Source organism: Amaranthus tricolor, chromosome 14 (genome assembly GCF_026212465.1).
Source record: "Amaranthus tricolor cultivar Red isolate AtriRed21 chromosome 14, ASM2621246v1, whole genome shotgun sequence".
Taxonomy (NCBI): domain Eukaryota; kingdom Viridiplantae; phylum Streptophyta; class Magnoliopsida; order Caryophyllales; family Amaranthaceae; genus Amaranthus; species Amaranthus tricolor.
Genome location: NC_080060.1, coordinates 622,344 through 644,409, shown reverse-complemented (window position 1 = coordinate 644,409; position 22,066 = coordinate 622,344). Strand labels below are relative to the sequence as shown.

At 32.1% G+C, this 22,066-nt stretch overlaps 2 protein-coding genes and 1 non-coding gene across 7 annotated transcripts; all 3 read right to left on the bottom strand.

Annotated features, from left to right (window-relative positions):
- Nucleotides 1-237: 237 nt before the first annotated feature.
- LOC130800179 (uncharacterized) lies at nt 238-7,713 on the bottom strand. 5 transcript variants are annotated; one of them, XM_057663572.1, is made up of 3 exons: nt 6,298-7,713; nt 5,815-5,936; nt 238-1,199 (listed from the first exon to the last, which is right to left on the bottom strand). In XM_057663572.1, the coding sequence occupies exon 3, from the start codon at nt 1,076-1,078 to the stop codon at nt 512-514; it is 567 nt and encodes a 188-aa protein (XP_057519555.1). In that variant the 5' UTR covers nt 1,079-1,199; nt 5,815-5,936; nt 6,298-7,713; the 3' UTR covers nt 238-511. The 5 variants fall into 5 exon arrangements, with proteins under 5 accessions (XP_057519555.1, XP_057519553.1, XP_057519554.1 ...); XM_057663570.1 differs by having other exon boundaries at nt 238-1,194; XM_057663571.1 differs by having other exon boundaries at nt 238-1,180.
- Nucleotides 7,714-12,582: 4,869 nt separating this feature from the next.
- LOC130800578 (U11 spliceosomal RNA) lies at nt 12,583-12,711 on the bottom strand. The gene has a single exon (XR_009039454.1). It is a non-coding gene; the product is annotated as a U11 spliceosomal RNA (small nuclear RNA).
- Nucleotides 12,712-17,041: 4,330 nt separating this feature from the next.
- Nucleotides 17,042-21,813, bottom strand: LOC130800178 (leucine-rich repeat receptor-like serine/threonine-protein kinase RGI4). The gene is made up of 2 exons (XM_057663569.1): nt 18,182-21,813; nt 17,042-17,796 (listed from the first exon to the last, which is right to left on the bottom strand). Exons 1-2 carry the CDS (start codon nt 21,033-21,035, stop codon nt 17,285-17,287), a joined length of 3,366 nt encoding a protein of 1,121 aa, XP_057519552.1. The 5' UTR covers nt 21,036-21,813; the 3' UTR covers nt 17,042-17,284.
- Nucleotides 21,814-22,066: the final 253 nt, after the last annotated feature.

The following is a 22,066-nucleotide window of genomic DNA, read 5'->3' as shown; positions in this document are numbered from 1 at the left end:
ATAAAGTCGTCGTGATTTTTTTTTGTCATTTATTTAACGTACTTTTCACTTGTTCGTTGTTATTGCTCTTGCTTGAAACATGTCTTTTTTGGCTTAAATATAACTTCTCATCCGTTTAGGCAATTAGCTGAGAACTACTCAAGCACTTATAATTGATAAATTCACTTCTTGGTGGTGAAAAACATTCAACAACATGGAGATTACTACAAAATTCTCAACTCTGAACACATTTCACAATGCAAAAGAAAATATGAAGTCATCATAATCATCATCAACCTTATATCCGAATCGAAAACAAAATTACAACATGGAGATTACTACAAAATTCTCAACTCTAAACACATTTTAGAATACAAAACGGGATAGAAAGTCGTCGTCATCATCAACCCAACATAAAGTGCCAATGATAAATACGAAATGATTATAATTCCTACATTTTTCTGTCGTAGAGTTACTAATGGAAGTTTCATCACTCTAAGAGCACATACTAATGGAGTTTCATTACTTTGTTTTACTCCATCGCTGCAGTTCCTCCGGCGGCCTTTATCTTCTCAATAATAACAGCAGCCTCCTCTTTTGTGACTCCTTGTTTAAGTATCGCGGGGGCTTTTTCAACTAGATCTTTGGCTTCCTTCAGTCCCAGATTCGTCAAAGCCCTGACTTCTTTGATCACCTTGATCTTGGCAGCAGCATCAAACTTTTCCAACTTCACATCGAAGGCTGTTTTTTCTTCTTTCTTCTCCTCGGCTTGGGCAGCATCTCCAGCAGCTGGACCGCTCAAGTCTAAGCCTTCGGTAGAAATTTTCTCCAACTTGGGGTGTTTGAGCACTTCTCTAAGAGCTGAACCAATTTGAGCTCTTTCTTCTGCAGTTAAGGCCATGATTTGATCAGCTAGCTGAGTGACTTTTTCTGAGGGGGGTGGTCTTGGGCCATATGGGTCATAAACAGGGGGATACTTGTACTTAACTTTTGTTGTCTCGAAAACATCAGTTTGGAGATGACGAGCTTGAATTAGAGAAATTTTTTTAACGAAATTGGGCCTTATTTGTAAGCTCCTTAAATACTTAATGATATGCATACTTAACCAGATAAGTATGAACGAAAGCTAGACTCTTGTCAATAACAAAGGTTGCCTCCTGGTAATTACAAACTGAGCTGATTTTGATCAATGTTTTCTCACCTGAGAAAAAAGAACTGAACTTCAATGAGTAGAATATCATAAAACCATAGAAGAATGTTAGAAGGCCTCAACCAAAAGCTTAAGTTGATGGTTGAGGCCCCAGAATATCTTATATACTCTAACATGTGAATGCAACACGAGCTTTCCTCATACCCAGAATATCTTATATACAAACTGACCTAATGCCACGCTGGCTTCTGATACCATGTCAAGGAACTAACTCATCTAAAAGCTTAAGCTGATGGTTGAGGCCCCAGAATATGTGATATACTCTAACAAAGAATGCTATGGATTAGATCATAGTTAAAGGTTATCGACTGTGTGTCTTTGCATTTAATATGAATTCTCAAAACACATTCCTAGCAACAAAGTAAACATCCCAGAACTCCAATCACGTCAATATTAAAGGTATTAAAACCAATACTATGCTTTCATCCACAATCATAAAGTCATAAGGCCCAAGTGGCAGGTCTAGTTCAGACAAAAGCTCAAGACAGCTTATTCCTGAATGGCGGCAAGCTCAATCTCAATTAGTGTTTCTATTCTTGAGCAAAGCGTACTAAGCAAATCTTGGCAAATACCAGCCCCCTCTCGCAAAAATAGAATCATGGATTTCAATTCGTAGATGTTAAGATTATTGGTGACTTATGTTCACCAAGTAATCAAGAACAAGATTAAAAAAAAATCTAATCAAATGCATTAGTGAAGTTAGAAGAAGACACATCACATATTTGTGATTGGTTGTGTGGGAATCAATAGTACATTGTACTATTGGTTGAATGGTTAAAAAGGAAAGACATGAAACAGAAGCAACCAGCAAGCTGCAGCAGCAGCCTCTGCTGTCCTTTGTGCGCATCTACTGTAGGGTGTCTTATATACACAGCTGCTGCCCCTTTTCTACCTTATGTTCCTCTATAAATACTCTTGTATACTAGGCTATTATATGCACCAAAGTCTCACATCTAAGAGAAACCTTACTTGCTAAAGTATACTCCCATTTTAGCTCCTCTCTTCCCTTACACTAACCTCCATTGTAATTTCTTCAAGTTTGTATTTTCTCATTTAAACACATAAATATAAATCCTAAGCTAGATGGTGTATGTAGCCCAAGATTGGTGAACCACCTTAAATCTTGATCGTGATCACTACTTTATTATTGCCATTCATCATACGCTTGCATATTTGGTTCTTATACTTGACGCAACACAAAACTACACTTAAACCTTAATTTAGTGATCCTTGAGTGAGGTTGGTTATCTCCCCTTTCAATAGACAACAAAATTAAAGATATCCTGGTTCTTGCCTCATAATAATAATTCTAACACTATATTTAGATAATAACTTTGTAGATAAAAGAAAGGAAAAGAAGGGGAAGTGAGGGGATGGAAAGGAAGGGAGAGAAATGGGAAGAAAGTAATTCTTGTTTATTTAGATGGGAAAGGAAGGAAAGGGAAACGAAGGGAGATAAGAGTTTTCCCTTCAAACTTTTCCAATTCTGGAAGGATTCATCTTAACAAAAATCATCTATTCAAGCCCTCCAAATTCCTCCCCTCTAAATCCCTTCCTTCTCATTTTGTTATCCAAACAAAAGATTTATCATCCCTCCAAATTCTTTTCCTTCCTTTCTGAATATTTCCTTCCATCAAAACATAATGTAAGCCTCTAGATAACCATAAACATAGGAAGGCCTTCCTCTCTAGACAATGTAACATGCTTCAATTGGATATAGGTCCTCCCAAGTATATAATAATGCTAAGTTACTTAGAGATGAGAAGATGATCTATACTCACTACTCAATAGTCAAAAGCACTAAAGCCACTAATACAATGAAAGTGAAGTATGGAAATAGTCTATGTGCCAACAGCAAATGTGGCTATTTGCCGATTTGGCTGAAACTTAAACAAAACTCTACTTTTTTGTCCCACTCAATTTGCCATATTTTCTATTTTGGTTGGTGCCAATGAAATTGTCCCATTGTGAATTTTGGATATGATCGCACCACTTTTCGTATATATATTCTCTCTTTCATTTTTAAAAATCACACCACTTTAATCAATTATATCCAATTTCTTAGTCTTCATGCCAAAACCAACCGAGGTTAAATAACTGAGCTTAACCAAAAAGTGACCCAAGTGCAAACCAAGATGGGGAGGTCAATAGTGAAGAATTTAAGATGCTAACACTTCGTCCATACAGAAAGTCGAAAATAATCAAATACAACAAATACATCGTAAAAGCTTTCACAAGTGTGAGAGTAAAACGAACAGTATTCAATAGTGAAGCCTTTGACGTTTTCTAAAATGTAATAGATAAGCATACGGAAATTTAAATTTCTCTGTCTTTGTATACGAGTTTAAGTTTAAGGTTTTTTATTACTAACAGCAAACAAAAGGAAAAAAAATAATTTGATCGCTATTATTAACAGCAAACAAAAGAAGACATTGTCATAACGTTTAAAGGAACAAAAAAATAATTACACGTTGTTCACTAACATTTGTTGATTTTTCGGTCCCTTTAAACATTATGACATTATCTTCTTTTGTTTGTTTGTTAGTAACAACGAACAAACTAATTTTTTTCTTTCATTTGCTCTTATTAACAACAAACAAATCTTAACCTTAGGCTCGAACGCATAAACGCTTATTTTGAGAACTCAAATTTTTCGAACTGTATTTTAAAAATTTGTAAAAAAATTATTTTTTTCAATTTTTTCACTTTTGGCCAAATGTATGGGAGCCTATTTGGTCCAAAAGTCTAAATATACCAACTACTTCCTATGGTTAGGAAAGTCCATTTGGGTTTCATCTAATTTTGAGTATCATTGACAATAATCTCACAACATTCATTCTAAATGATTAGGTCGATCACATGAAATACTTTGTATCTAATAGTCATTTATATGGATTTTTTTCTTCATTTATTTCGATTTTCTATCAACTTAATTTGTAAGTATAGATCCTTCATATTATTTTCCACTCATTTCCTCCAAGTCATCTACAGCCTTCCTTACTCTTTTTAACTCTTCCGAGCTACAATTTTATATCTTTCTTACTAGCCGTTTCCTAACACTCTGTCTTTGCACATCGTATCTAATCACAAGTATAATATTAAACTTTTGAATAAATTATTTAATGTATTTCTCTATGAATAAATGATTTTAGTTTTATTCTTATTTTATTTAATTTGGCTAAAAATTACCGTTGGAAAGAAGAGAGGAAATTACTATATTTTTATGAGTGGTAAGAATTAAACTTCTATTACAAAAATGGAGGATAGAATCCTTTGGTATCAAAAAACCTCATGATTCCCTATGAATAAATGTTATTGTAACTTTCCTCATGAAGAATTAGGTTTCTATCCTCGAAGCCATATTTTCCTTATTTCTTTTTTTGTGGCCTATTTTTTAAGACTGTACCCAAAAAAAACTTTACAATCAATTATTTTTCGTGATAGCTAGTTTATTCTTCTTCACTAAATGTCAATTATCTACATAAAATTTTGGATCAATTACCAACTATAGCTTTGAAATTTAGTCATTTTAGATTAAACAGCCTTAAAGTTTTTTTTTTGTTTTTATAAACAACAGCCTTCAAATTATCAAACACGACATCGATACAGCCACTTTATCGAATGACCTGCTAAATGACCATTGACCAAGGTAAATGAGCTTTGACTTTCAAATTAAATTCATTAATCTAACCTAATTACTCAATTACCTCTAATTAAACCCTTCTTTCCCAAATTCTCTCTACCCCTCTCCAATCACCACCCTTCCCAGTGGCAGATCCAGGGTTCAGAGTAACCTGGGGCACCAACAAATGGACGGGATTTCGACAAAGGTTCATTTGTAAAATTAACAACTAAAATATTTTTTATTTCGACAAAAAGACTTGTAGAAGCGCAATGATCCCAAGAGAAAGCCAAAGTAATATAAAAGGTAACGAAGGAACTATAATGATTCAAATTTACAATGAAAATATAGTCCAACACAATGAAATATAAAGTAACAAACAAACTACAATTGCTTTCGCCTAGTTTTCATATTTTGGAATCTATGTACAGTAGTATCAATACTAACATTAAGAAACAAATTCTTCCCTAAAAAGGTAACTAAACTATCATTCAACAATTACCATTGACAGAACATCATCTTAACAGTACTAGATAAACACAGTGTTGTATGTTCATTGTTTTACTACAATTCAGCATTCTTAGAACTTCAACCAAATCTAAACCCATCATTTTTTTTGAAAGAAAAATCTAAACCCATCATTAGTCCTTAATCTTTCATACCTAACATAATAATTAAATTTATTTAACATAGCAAACAGTGATTTTTCCTACTTCAATGACCATACAACAATTAACATTGAAAAATAAAAAGTTCAAACTTTCCTCAACCACGAACATTGCATTGGGAAATAATTTACCCTTTATCATCTCATAAAACCAGTAAGAACATTCAAACACATTCACACATTACAAATATTCAATTATTCAAATAACAAAAAAAAAAAAAGAAAAAACACTAACAAAATTCAAGAATCAAGATTAAGATTAAAAAGTACAACATCAAGCCTCAAGATTAAGATTAAAGATTAAAACATTAAGATTAAGATTGAGAGTAAAAATACCTTACAAAATCAAATTTTTGATTTTTAGGGTTTTTGTTAATGAATGTGAAATAGAAACCACCGAACCAGCCACTAGGCAGCCGCAGGCGGCAGGAGGGAACGGAAGAGTAGACGGTAGGCGGCTGGCCGGAGGTTGCAGGCGGGCAGGCGGCAGGTGCAGAACATAGAAAACATTAACAAATCAACAAATAACAATTAACAAATATTCAAATAGGATATACCAAAAAATCAAGAACATTTCAAATTTTCAAAATTCAAATTACAAACACATTAACAATTTAACATTAACAAATTTTCAATCACTCAAACAACATAAACAAAAAAAAAAAAAAAATCAAGAAACAACATTCAACAAAATTCAAAAATCAAGATTTAAAAATAAATGTTAAAACAAGTCAACAAGATTAAGAATTTAAGATTAACACTAAGATTAAAGATTAGAACAAGATTAATATTAGGATTTAGGATAAAGAGTGAAAATACCTTAAACAAAATCAAAAATTTCGATTTTTAGGGATTAGGGTTTGTCAACCTTCGAGTTCGAGTCTTCGACTGTGTTCGATTCGAACAACCCACAGCAGCAGTGCAGCACCGACAACGTCAAAGGCTCAAAGCACCAGGCAGCAGCGGCGGAAGGCGTCTGTGATGGAGCAGCAGCCGGCGGTGGCGTGGTGCGGGAGTGCGGCAGCGACAGTGAAGGTGGAGGAAGAGCTGTGTAGAGTTTTTAGGGTTAGAGCGAAAGAGAGCTTTTAGCAAGAGAGGGAATTGAGTAAATGAGTAATACTAACAAGCCCCTGTTTTCGATTTTTTTATTTTTTTTATTTTTTTTAATTCAGGCGGGGCACGTGCCCGGGGGTGCCTGTACGTAGATGCGGTAGATCCGCCACTGCCCTTCCCCTACCCCCCCACCACCAAAATCCCTCCTCTAATAACAACCCATCAAAAGATTCATGGTCATGTTCAAGCTCAATTATTTAATTAATGAACAAAATCAAGCTTTTGTTGAGTTAGATTTGTTCTTTGAGTCTCATCTCATTTACACCACTAAATGTAATAGTTTTATATGTTGAATTTCTTGATAGTTGACTTGAGGATTCAGAAGTAAAAACCTTCATTTCTATTGTCATTTTATATCCCTTAATATTAATATAAAAACGGTCTAAAGTGGGAAGCTGGGGAGATTAGGTTGTGCGATAAGCAGCCCCAATTTCCAGAGATTTGATTTCCGGTCTAGGCGGGTTCTCAGACGGTGGACGGCGGTTCTCAGGCGACATGAGAGGACGAGGAGGAAGGAGGGGGAGTCGTGGTGGTAGAGGTACCCCCAATTCCGAGCAAGTAGCATAAGTAGAAGGAGTGGGTCTAGGGCTTCAATGGAGGGCCAAACAACTGCAGATCTGAACGTCCATGGTGAAGAAGGTCAACAAACTGAAGGAGTACAGCAGAATGAGGATGGGGACGGAGGGTCAAGCGATTTCAACAGAGAAAATCTCGAGGAATTCCGAAGCCTTTACAATTGTATAAAGAAGATGGTGGATGAATTATGGAAAAAAAGGTGGTGAGCAAAATAAAGTGAGTAATGAGGCAAGTTCATCGATTCAATTGGACCACTCAATTTCATCCCCTGCTGCTAACCTTCAGAATTAGAATACTTATTGATTTTACAAAATATTGATATCATTTATTCTGCTACTGATATTATCAACTACCAATACTAACTTCAATCTAAAAAGCACAGTTAAGATTGAAGTATTAGAAAACTAATTGTATGCTCTTTCAATGGCCAGTATTCAGCTTGTTCATAAACTCACCTTTGATGGGTTGTTATTAATTAAGAAGGGGTCCTAATGGCGATGTTGGGGTGGGGGAAGGGTGGTGAACTCGTGATTGGGGAGGGGTAGGGAGAAGACGGGGAAAAATGGTTTAATCGGGTAATTAGGTTAGATTAATGAATTTAATTTGAAAGTCAAAACTCATTTACCTTAGTTAACGGTCATTTAGCAGGTCATTCGATAGAGCGGCTGTATCGATGTCGCGTTTGATAATTTGAAGGTTGTTGTTTGTAAAAAAAAAACTTTGAGATTGTTTATTCTAAAATGACTAAACTTTAAGACTTTAGTTGGTAATTGATCCTAAAATGTTTTGTTTTTCTAACTTCTAACGTCAATTTAATACAAATTGAAAATTAAGGATCATTTTTTAAATAAACACAATAATTAGGCCGGCTCATTATATATTTTAAAAAATATTATAAGTATGTATTAAGAATGATATAAGTAGACATTTAAGATATTAAAAGTAGGGATTAAGAATACGGTAAGTAAGCATTCAGGATAATATAAGTAAATAATAAAAATACAGTAAATAAGCATTTAATTTTTAATGGGTTCGACTCCAGAGATACGTCTCTCAAAAAGACGATAGCCGTTAAATAAAAACTCCACTCCTAAGTGTGAAATCAACCAAGTTAATAAAGTCTCCAAGATTAAAGAACATTCATTCATAAATAAAAAGCTTATAAAATTCGTATTCTTTAAAAAGACTATATATTACTTCATATATTACTACAACTATTTTATAAAGAACATACACACACTATTCCACAAAATTTGCCATTATACATTTGGTGGAGAAATAAAAATAGTGCATGAATCGATATTTACAGAAAAGTAGGAGAAAAATATAAATGAAAAAAAGTTAAATATAGTAATAAAAATTAAAAAATGGTGTTATTTATGACAAAAATAGAAATATGACAAATTTAGTTGGGTACATTAAAAAGAAAAATGAGGCAAATTTAATGTAAGGAAGAAAACTTATTAATTTATTTATTCTTTATCACGTGACATGACTTCATTGCATGTGCGCTCCCCTAACAAGATGAGCGAGTCCCTGAGTGTCTGTCCTTGTGATCCAAGCTGGGAATCTCTAATTATTTATCTTTTGTGTTTAGGTGAATTTTAGTAATTTATATACTCCTCTTTAAATTGCATTGCTCAATTATTAAATTTTTTACTCATATTTAATACATCATTATCAGGTCTAAATAAATAGGAACGGAGTGAGTAAAAGCTTCAAATTAATAATTCTTGTCATAATGACGCAGATGAACTATACCACATATACTTATCATTTAGTTTGTTTTAAAAAAATACTACTCCCTTGTTTATTTTAGTTTTTCTCTCCAAATGAGAAGAACATTAAATAACGGAGGAAATATATTTTAGGAGTAGTATTTAGATATGTGCACATCTCTTTTTCTTTTTTCTCACATTTGTTCCATCTATCTGTTTTTGTTTCTTATTTTTATATTTAATATTTAAATTATTATGATATATATTTTCTCTATCCTTCTAATTTTGCATGAATAAAGTAAATTTACTTATTATTTGTAGTTAGAAATGAGACCAAAAGTAGATGAGCATACAATGTAAATGAACTAAAGTTAGAGGATTTATTTTAAAAAAAGTTAGTGAATAAGTTGTAAATGAAATTAAAAAATAATACTCCCTCCATTTTTAATTTTTTTTTTTGTTTTTTCACTTTAAGTTTGTTCATTTTTAGAGAGAGAAATTTAAATTAGATTTTTTAAGTATGTATTAAAGATAAAATATATTCATGTGAGACATTATTAGATTTGTCTTGATGTAAAATTTTTAATATATAATTTTTATAATTGTTTATCATGCGTACTTAGAGATATTAAGACTTAAAATTTGCTAAAGAATACGTGTAAAAGATAAAGTGGACAAATAAAAATAAATAGAGGAATTATAAAACTGAAGTCAAAATAAAATTATCACAAAAAATTTTAATAATGACGTAAATAATCTAATACTTACTTATTTTGATCTAATATTTATGATTAACTGGACTTTAACTTTAACTTTAACTTAAAAATAAATTTACAATAAATTAAAAATTAACATAAATTTCAACCGCCGAAACCAATCCTAATAATTAAAAAAATTAAAACTTTTTTTTTGAGATAAATTAAAACCTCTTAGATCTATTGGTTTCCATGTAGGGTGTGGGTCCCAGAGTGTACTTTTGGGTTCTAATACATGTGGTGGCACGTGAGGACTGAATGAGGAGCTAAACAAGTGATAGTGGAAAATAGAGGTAGATATTGCTCCTTTCTTCTTTCAAATTCAGTATAAAAAGTATTCTTTTTAAAATCCAACTTGACATTTAATTAACTATGTAAAATTCATATCTAAAAATGGCTTATGAAAATATTCTTTCCTTTAAGCTTTGTCAATATACTTAAGTTTGTTGACCTTTGGTAATTAAATCCAAACACCAAGCTAAGGGTGATTAAGAGTCTATTTATCTCCACTTATATTAATTTACTTAAGTACAACTCAGTTTATTTTTTTCATTAATTTTCTCTCATATTTGCAATTTTACAAAGTTTTCAATCAAAGGTTAGAGCTTTTTTTAACATAAAATACATATTAGAATTTTGAACTATTATATTCCTGTATCGAGATATGAGATACAATCCAAATAGGCGGGCAAGTGTCTCAAAACGCAATTAGTAATTGTTTTCGTTTAATCATTTTGACATGGCTTTAATGTTTTGGAAAAACCTATCTCAATTTTAAGTCATTTTTAACTTAATTTTCTTCATGTCTCTATAATTCAATATAAGTTGGTAAATTTAACTAACATATATCGTTTTGTCTCAATTATTTAACATTATTTTCTATTTTGATTCGTTTCACTTATTTTGCGTTATTTCTACTTTTGTATAGTAGTCTATCACTTTTTTAAAATTATATATAGATATTTTAATTCTCTTTTAATTTTATCAACATAATTTACCCTCTTTTCATTTATTATCAAATAAAATATTTATCTTTTCCTTAAAAAAAATACCCAAAATTTTTTTGGTACTAATTCAATGCGAAAGAATAGTGTACATGATAGAATTAGGAAACAAAAGAGAGATGCAAATGAAAAACATTTGAAAAGCAGGTCATCCATGGAACAAAATATTAGGTGTATAAGTGTATTGATAAGGGGTTGATAGAGTTGGACATTGATTTTGATAACTCATTAAATGGGGAGGTGTTATGTTTTCCCTTCTCTCATTTTCAGAGTACTACTAATACTATTCATTATAATACTCTCTTAACAATCAAGTTCTTCCAAGTAAAGGAGGGCCTTTCAAGGAGAAAAACCTTTATAAAAGCATTTTTGTTTGCCAAGGTATAATTGTCCAATCTCCACTGCTTTTTGTAGAGGGCTAGAGTAGAGTTGTTCAAAACAAACCCGACCCAAAAATCCGTCTCGGAACCGAAAATTATCCGACCCGAAAAAATGTAAGTTTTTTAGGTTTACCGAACCGCAATTACCCGAACCGATACTTCACTCGAACCGTTTAATAACCGAAAAGGCCAAAATCGAACTCGAACTGCAATCGAATTTTATAACCGACATATAAACCTTAACCGATGTTACCCGAACTGAACAATGATCGACCCGATTCAAATCCGACCCGAATTATGCACGTAACCGAATGCAACCTGACTAAAACTGATTAAGATCGAACTGTTTTTAACCCGAACTGATACAAATCCGAATCGATTATTAATCAAAATGTTTTTAACCCGAACTGATACCAACCCGAACCGATTCTTAATCGAACTGTTATACATCCGAATCCAATTTCAGTTTTCTAATTATGATTTTTTGAATATTTGAAAACTAATTTCTAATATTGAAAGATTGTAAACAAGTTTATATATAAATATTTTAGCAAATCAACTATAAACCAATAAGATTCCACCAATTCTTCAAGCTTTAAGCCCCAAAAATTTACATTCATCACTTATACATCCACCAAATTTAAATATATAAATATTAAGTTTTTAACCCCAAAAATTTACATCACTTATACATCTATGTAGCTTTATTGGGTCATTGAGTTCTGATGCATGCTCGTTCCTTTTATGTATGGCCAACTAATTCAAGATGAATTCTGTTTTTCTCATTGTCCCACATCGCCTAGGTGAAAGAACGCAATCCCACTAGTGTGTTATTTATATGGGCCAATTAGAAGTGTTGTATAGATTGATTTGAAGGTATAGTGAGTAAAATCTTATTATCTAGTATCCTTCTATATTTGGAAAAGGTTTAAAAAAAAAACTTCTTTTAGTTATTTAATTAAATGTATAAGTATTTGAAATTATAAAAGCATTCCACAATAATCTGTAGGATAATGGACTTATATTATACATGCCCATTATAATAGGAACTAGAAAGTGCTGATAGATAATTTAGTAATTTTTGTATGAAATATGAGATAGACGATATAAAAAGTCCAAATACAAAATTTGAATATTTTAATTTAAACATCTTAAATGATGTATAAGATATTAAATAACAAAAGTGGATATTATAAGTAAAAAAATAAATGTTTTAAAATATTGGAAATATTTAGTCTAACTTAGGATATTTGGAAAACTACTTTTGTAGCGGAGGATGATGATGGATGTCATATGGATGATATGTGATGATCAAACTTATATTTACCTATTTATTTGGTTTTCTTTGATTTGGTTTGTATGACTATTTTTAAATACTCATGTTGTTTATTTGGTACTTATTTGAATGTTATGTGAGTTTTATATTTTTAAAGTGTTTATTTACAAATATCAAATGAAAGATTGTAAAATTATCTTTAATTTGAAATATTTATTATATTACCACCATTTACGTGTCCCCGTGTCCGCCATTTTAGTGCAACCTAGTGTTTAACTGAGATTGAGGGTCGGCCAAGCGAGCCAACCCTTCTAGTTTGCACAAATTATGTCGGCCATATGTCTTGATTTCCATACAGCACTCACCAAATCAAAGGGTAAGCATGGCATAATTAGCCAACCGACCCTTTTAAATATGCCCCAAGGCTGTTTGGTCTTGTTTATAGCTAGTCATTACTAATTACCTCTTCTTCTAAGTCGATGTGGGACAAGCATAAATTACCACTTGTTTGGTCTTGTTTATAGCTAGTCATTACTAATTACCTCTTCTTCTAAGTCGATGTGGGACAAGCATAAATTACCTCTTGTTTGGTCTTGTTTATAGCTAGTCATTACTAATTACCTCTTCTTCTAAGTCACTAACAATAGGTCTAGTTCCGAACATTATTAAGTTTTAAATTAAATACGATGAATTATTAGCGTAATAGATTTATTATTTTAAAGTATTCAAGGTCACTAACAAGTATAAATACATAATATCATATAAAATGGTTATGATTACTTGATTAATCTAATTCACTTTATTATATATAATAAGTTTCAATTATCAAACTTAGAAATACAATCGATTATTAGTGTAATAGAGTAATGTATATTCTAATAGCCTATGAGATAGTTTAGATTATTCTTATTATTCATTCAAACAAATCGAGTTTCGATTATCGAGTTTTAATATTTAATCAATTATCAAAAGTAGCAACATGATGCATTACGAATAATCAAAAAAGGTGGAGTACTACACTAGTTTCATTTACTATAATCTATAATAGATCGAATTATGATAAGTGAACTTTGAATTACGAATCTACGATCGATTATTAATAATAGCCTATAAATTACTTTAGAGTTTAGAGTATTCAAGATCAATAATAACTAATAACTAATTGTAATAAGTAATAACATTGAGTTAACAGTCAAATGTCAATGATAGTCTATAAGTCTATAACTATAACTCTATAAGTATAACTCTATAAGATAATTTGTATTAGTTTTATTCACTCCAATAGATATAGTTCCAAACATTATTAAGCTTTAAATTACATAGGAATATACGATCAATTATTAGTGTAATAGATTTATTATTTTAAAGTATTCATGGTCACTAATAAGTATAAATACATAATATCATATAAAATGGTTATGATTACTATTAATCTAATTCACTTTATTATATATAATAAGTTTCAATTATCAAACTTAGAAATACAATCGATTATTAGTGTAATAGAGTAATGTATATTCTAATAGCTTATACTCCCTTTAATTAAAAAACAAATGTCTCATTTGGAATTTGCATAAATTCTCCTCTAGTAATATATTCTAAATTTCTAATAGGTTAATTACAAGCCTAAAAAGAAATCGAGATAATTACTCTGAATTGGAGAGACTATTAGTTTATACTTTAGAGTACTCAATAAGACAATAACGCTAATAAGTCTAAGTACGTAACTAATAGCCTACGAGATAGTTTAGATTATTCTTATTCATTCAAACAAATCGAGTTTCGATTATTGAGTTTTAATATTCAACCAATTATCAAAAGTAGCAACATGATGCATTATTAAATAAAAGTCTCATATATATATATATATATATATATATATATATATATATATAAAAACTAATTGAAATAAATTGATCTGCCATAAAATGAGTATACATCAATTAAAAACCCGACTATTAACTTATTTCGATATTGACCCGATGATAGTTGTCCGTAACCGATAACTACTCGAAAAATAAAGCTCGAACCCGATCTGTACCCGAAAAAACCGAACCAATTAGTAATCGATGACAACCCGAGACCGATTGACACTCGACACGAACTTCAACCGACACCGAACTGATGCTAACCCGATAGCTTGAATAACCGATCTCCAACCGAACCGTGACTAACCGACTCGACCCGCGTGTGACCCGTTGTAACACACAGCCGAAAAATAACCGATTCGAAATGCAACCGAACCGAATAACACCTGTCCGAAACCGACCCGATCAACCGAATGAACACCTCTAGGCTAGAGGCATGCAAAAAGTTCTAGATGCATTATACTCTCTTCGTCTCCCTCATTTTAGATTAAAAAAAATATTATTATTTAAGAAAAAAAAGCAAATAATTATTAATAAATAAAGAAAGAAAAAAAATTATATTGATGAAATTAAAAAATACTTAATATATATAGATGATACTTAAAAAAAATTGTGGGTCATTATCTAAAAATAAAATGATGCAAGGAGACAAACCAAAATGACAATTAATATAAAATAAGTGATACGAATAGAATACACCATTGAGTTTAAATAGTGCAACAAATGTCTTCTATTGATTCAAAGTACTTATAAAAGAACTACTCATAACTATTTTTTCACTCTAGTTTCACGATCACGAACTTTTCTGTTAGTTTAAAAGTAATATCAAATTATTTTTTTATTTATTTGACCACAAGCAACAAACAAAAAGTCAAAAGTCAATCAGTAATTTTATCAACGAGTTTAATACAATGTTATGTGTATACAAGAGTGTTCAACTCCACTAAATTATTAAAAAAAGTTATAAAAAAATTGCACTAATATTTGCCTCTAAGGAGTGCGGATTGAAAGCAAATATTTATAGGGAAAATAAAAGTCAAACTAGAAAAACAAAGTTAATTAGATAAATAATTAAAGAGATTTGATTGTTAAAGAGGTGAAAAAATTGATTAGAAGGTAATAAAAAATAGAGAATATAACAATTAGTTCCCTTATTTGGGGTACAAATTTATTCTATGAGGATCGGAAAATTCTTTACCTCCTAATGAAGGATATCAACTACTTTTTTATTCATCTTTTTTTATTTTCTCTCATTTTACCTCTATCACAATTATTTCAATAACTTTATTTGCATCTTTAATGAGCTTTGTTACATTAATTTGACTTTTTTAACTCATTAAATATTCATTTTTAATCCAAGCGACTCCTAATAGTAGCTTTTCATGTTGATGATACCAAATCCATAAAGCAAAAAAAAAAAAAAAGACCAATTTTGGTATCTTAATTATGCTTATTTTTGCACAAGGAAAAAGATTTAATTAGTTAGATACGAATAGTTTCATGAATCATAAAACAACTTACTGCCTGCTAAAAAGCAAGCTATAATTTGATTCACATGGGAACCAAAAGGAAAGTTGCATGGTGTAGTACGACTCCATATTCCACGTAATTTGTCTTATTTTAATATTTTGTCATATTAAATTTCTCAAATATTTTAATTTTTGATTATGAAAACACTATTTTTTAAATTTTTATCAATTCACATATTTCTTTCACTCGAGAATTTTTTATAAAGTGCTAATTTACCATGTTGTACTTCGTAGAGCTGTTTAAATTATATTAGGATTTTTTTCATTATTGGAAAAATTAAGAAAATTTTTTTATATTTTGCAAAATAAGTGTAAATTATATTATTTGAATTGGAAAGTTGAATTGTTTGCCCTTAATTACAACTGGAAGTTATTCCTTATAAACGAATTCTTTTCAAGCCATAACAACACAACGAACGTCATAGAGAAAAAATATTCATGAGTGTATTATAAATTGAAGGCTTTTTATCTATTTTGTAAAACGAACGACATAGAGAAAAAAGATTCATAAGTGTATTATAAATTGAAGGCTTTTCATCTATTTTGTAATACAACTTTAACCTTCACGTTTAATTTTCTCTTTTCATTTTATCTGTAAAAATTATGACTAACCCAAAAACATAAAATAGTGAAGTACAAAGAGGTGAAAATAGTCCAAAACAAAATCATTAATGCAAAGTCTTAAATCCACACATATTCACCCTTTGGAAGATACTTTAGGGGACAAGATTAACATGGCCAAAAGGCTTAAACAATACACGCACAAACACACACATTCGACACATCCTTCCGGCCCCAAAACCTTCTTTGCTAGAAAAAGACATCTATGACTTGACAATTAAACAACAGTATAGTGTACATCATCTATTATTTATGCTAGGCATAAATTTAGCATAAATCTTAGAGTATTAGTTTAGAAGTGTATATTCAGATTATCGAATTAAAAATTTAAGTAATTTGTTATTACATTTTAAACTTAATGTTATTTTAGGAAATACATTAATATTTAGTACTTCTCATATATATTGTCTTAGTGCTATTAATCACTCATTTTGCAAGGCTCTTACTACTTGGGGGTTTAATTTGATTATGTGTATTTCTCATGCTTTATTCCTTAAGGGGGTAGTACAGGTATAATCTATTCGCTACCTCTCCTTCGGATCCTAACTTTGTGCAAGATACCAAGCTGAGACCAAAATCCTTTTAATGTTACATATTAAATAATCATGTAAATTAAAATTCGATGCACCTACAACAAGATCAGTTCTCCTTTCCGCATGTAAAGAATTTTTCTTACCTTAAATGAGTGATTAAATTGTAAACCCAATTAAGAAACTTTGAGTAGTCAAAATTGACACCATTTGATCAATAAATATATCCGGTAGAATCACCAAAAACAAATGACATCAATGTACTATACACTAGTATTGTTCATCTCCACATCACTATCTTAAGATAATGACTAATGTCACTTATCTAGCTAACTTTTTACATTTCTTTATCAAGGCAATGTAACCCTACTATAATGTCTATCTATCATTAGAAAAACATATTTATAAATCAAATATAAATAACCACATAATGGTATTATTGACTAATATGTGATGGGTAAGTTGGGGAGGAAGATGTGTAAGCTAACGACGATAAACTATTCGACGACCCTTGCATAAGCAACAATTGTGAGGGGGTGACCGATGTCGATGATGAGTTTGATGTATTTTCTTGCTTTTTCGAAGTGTTGCTTGTCGGTTTATAGCCCTCATTGCCTTGTGATGGTTCATGTCTAATCTCTTTCAATAAAACAGCGACATCTTTCATTGTAGGCCTATCGTCTGCTCGGTTGCTAGTGCATAGCAAAGCGATTCCTAGTGCTTGAAGCATCTCTTGGACTTGTGTGTCCGGGTTACCTTGGAGCTTGGAGTCAATCACCTCGACAGGGTCGTGTTTACTCTTCAAGTGTTCTCGAACCCATTGAATTACATGTTGCCCGTCTAAAAAGGATGGATCCGCAGGCTTTTTACCTGTAATGATCTCTAATAATACTACTCCAAAACTGTATACATCGCTCTTTTCTGTGATCCTTACGGCACATGCACACTCTACACGCCATAAAACACATATAGAGCAACAATTAATCTCAATCATAGCATATAAATGGGGTTTAACAATACTTAATCTCAATTGCATTCTACCAAGACCTATCAAAATAGTTGGTTAGATAGATTTCGAGTCAGGTCATTTTCAGTCAGGTCATTTTCAGTTAGGTCAATTGAGTTATATTATACTATATATATATATATATATGATTAATTGAAACTTAAATAGACAAAATGCAATGAGTGGGTTATAAATCGAAAATTAGAATGACATTTCGGTCGTGTCAATCGAGTTAAATCATATCAATTCTATTTAAGTTAGTAAACATATCACAATAAGCAATTCTATATGATTAATCAATGAAGCTAGAAGAAATTTGGAACATACCTGGAGCAAAATAGCCATATGATCCAGCAAATTGAGGGTTTTCGGGAAATGATCCGCTTTCATCTTCGACAAGCCTAGCAAGACCGAAATCTGCTAAGCAAGCCTCGTATCGATCACCCAATAATATGTTATGTGCTTTAACATCTCGATGTACAATAGCCGGTACACAATCATGATGCAAATATGCGAGCCCTTCAGCTACCCCCAAAGCTATCTTGAATCGGGTTTCCCACTCGACCACAACGGTTGTGCCCGTATTACTACTTGTGTCGCTCTCATGTAACAATTCACCAAGAGTGCCATTGATCATATAATCATAAAACAAAAGCTTAGTCTTCCTATTAGCTGTCCAACCCAATAACTTAACAATGTTCCGATGTCGGATCCTAGCTAAGGTGGCTATCTCCGACGAGAAAAATGCTGCCGAGGTCTTATCTGATGAACGGAACTTTTTGACTGCGATAGTGAGGCCCGAAGGGAGGGATACTCGATAGACCACACCAGACCTTCCTCGACCTATGATATTGTTAGGTGTCATACACCTAACAACATCGTATATCGAGAGGTCAAGTTTTTGATACAATGTGACCTCCCAAGGAGGGCACATTTCCACGTCATCATCTGGGCACTCCAAGTCGCTTTGGTGTGCCCTGCGTAAAAATTGCCCCCCACTAAAGATAGTGTAAAGGGCGGCCACCAGAAGTATTGCCCCCACCGAAAGAAGCACCACCATCACTACCCTCGCCCTTTTCCCGACACCACCCCTCCCGGTGGCACACCTTTGACCATTACTAAGACAAAGTCCCACATTCCCGGCAAACATCGAAGGTGGGATTTTTGAGAAAAACGGCGTATCAGGCACACTACCCGAGAAATCATTATAGGAAATGTTGAGCACCACAAGGTTTTGAAGCGCCTCAAGGGAATGTAGGTCCCCGGACAACTTATTGTGGGAAAGGTCAAGCACCCCAAGTTTAGTCAACGATGAAAACTCCGCCGGAATCTTGCCGGAAAACTGATTCCAACTCAGATTCAAAGCAATCTCAAGCCCTGGAATACTACCAATGCTTGCCGGAATCTCGCCGGAAAATTGATTACCCCCAAGATCAATCATTTGAAGCTTTGAACAAGACCCGATTTCATTAGGAATTGACCCATTTAACCTATTTCTCCCCAAAACAAGTTTAGTCAACGAATTCAAAGACCCAATATTTTTACTTATTTCCCCTTCAATCATATTATCGGAAACATCAATAAATTGAAGAGAAGACAAAGAACTCAAATTCACAGGCAAAACCCCAGAAATTGAATTGGAATGTAAATCGATAAAACTAAGATTTCCACACCCAGAAATTTCTTCGGGTATAACCCCAGAAATCCTATTTTCCCCAAGATCTAAAAAGTTTAAATTTTTAAGCCCACCAACTGTTCGAGGAATATCCCCAGTGAGTCTATTGTTACTTGCCCTGAATCTTACCAATGAACTACACTGCCCAATCTCATCTGGTAAAGAACCCGACAAATCATTGGATAATAACAACAATTTATTGAGTTTTTTCAGCTGAAAAATCCCTTTTGGAATAACCCCATTTAAACTATTTGATGAAAAATCAATAGCTTCCAAATTCTTGCAATTTCCTAAACTTTCTGGGATATTCCCTTCTAACTTGTTTTGCCACAAAAAAAGCAGAGAAAGATTGGTCAACAATCCCAACTCAGATGGAATCATACCAGAAATTTGATTGTTATCAATCTCAATATGTGTAAGACTCTTGCATGATCCCAAAGAAGAAGGGAGTGACCCAGAAATCTGGTTCACACTCAACTGAAGTTCTTGCAAATTTGTCAAGTTCCCAAATGATGATGGAATACTACCTGTTATTGAATTCAATGACAAATCAACAATAACAAGATTTGTGCATAATCCCAACTCAAAAGGGATTGTACCCACCAATGAATTTTGCCATAAAAGCAAATTCTGAAGCTTCTTCAACTTTCCCAAATTAGAAGGGATTGAACCAGTGATTGAGTTCTCATAAAGATAGATACTTTCCAAATTGGTACAATCACCAATATCTGGTGGGATCTTGCCTGAAAGTAAGGCTGTATACATCGCAATCGTCTCGAGTTTTTTAAGGTTGCCAATGGTTGAAGGTAAAGAGCCAGAAAGGCTTGTTTCAGCTAACCCAAGCATAACCAAATTAGTACAATTCCCAATCTCTAAGGGTAATGACCCTTCAAGATTCTTATTCCCACCTGCCCTTATTACTTGAAGGTTTTTAAGGTACCCTATTGTAGTTGGGATTGTACCACTTAGTTGATTATCATAAAGAATCAACCAAGTTAAGCTAGTTAGATTGCCAATATCAATAGGTATAGAACCTTCTAGATGGTTTGTGTTTAGGTAAAGTTGTTCTAGTTTTGGTAAATGACAAATTTCATTTGGGATTTCACCATTTAAGGCATTGTCACTTAAGTCTAAGGACATAAGTTCCTGGAGCATACCCAACTCTTTTGGGATTGTACCACTAAGATTAGTACTCACAAGGGAAATCTTTGTTAAACTCAATAACGAAGAGACATTTGAAGGAACATTCCCAAATAAATCAATATACCTTAAGTTTAACTCAATCACTTCATTTTTTGAGTTGCATTTGATCCCAAACCATTTACATGGGATTTGATCATTTGGGTTCCAATTATTCAAAACCTCAATTGACCCATTTAAGGTTTGTTTCCATGAAAGAAGGGCTTCCCCTTGGTGGTTTAAAGCAAGGGAAGACATGGGAAAGAGAAGGATAAAGATGAAAATGGTATGAAGAAGGTAATACTTCCATGGGTGATGATTACGCATTAGAATTAACTAGAAAAAGGAGAAAATTTTAAGGGATGAATGAATTTTTTTGGGTGTTAATGCAAGGGTAAGAGTAATAGTATTAGGAAGGAGGGATGAACAAGTTTAGTTGGGAAAACTCCATAACTAAAGGATGTTTGAGACTAGAAATGAATATAAATTAAGTAGTATAGGATAAAAAAAAATATGGAGGGAGACCCAGAATCTGCGGATCCGAGAACAGCTAAGTCCATATTATGTTTTTTTTTTATTATTATTACAAGTAGGCTAGAGAAGTAGAAGACCGATTAAGAATGAAACTTATAATTTAATTTGAAAAAATGATATTTTGTTCAAGATTGATTAAGAATCAAACTCATAATTTAATTTGAAAAAAATGATATTTGTTTTTCAACCGACAAAAGTAGAAGACCAACTAAGAATCGAACTCATAATTTAATTTGAAAAAGTGATATTTATTCTTCAATCATTAGAAATACATAGAAGACTGATTAAAAATCGAACTCATAATATAATTTGAAAAAGTGATATTTACTCCTCAATCGATAGAAGTAGAAGACCGACTAAAAATCAAACTCATAATTTAATTTGAAAACTGATATTTGATCAATTTAATTTGAAAAAAATAATATTTGTTCTTCAACTGATAGAAGTAAAAGATTGACTAAGCATCGAACTCATAATTTAAATAAAAAAAATAATATTTTCTCTTCAATTAGTAATAATATGTTTTTATTTTTATGGAAAATGAATAAAAAAATATGTATCTATATGAAATTTGAGATGGCTTCTTCTTTTGTTTATGGTGTGTTTGATGAGAGTGTGGGTGGAAAAGCTAAGAGATGGCAGTTTTTTTTTTAATGAAAGTGAGAGTAAGGTGAGCTGTCTTTGGTTCATCTTTTTTTTTTCCCTTTATGGAGTGTTTATGAGATGTTTCATTGTTTTAGTGGTAGTATTAATAATTCTAAAAACCAACCAATTTCCTCTCCTTTTTTCTCTTTCTGCGGAAAAAACCTTAATTCCCATGGTTG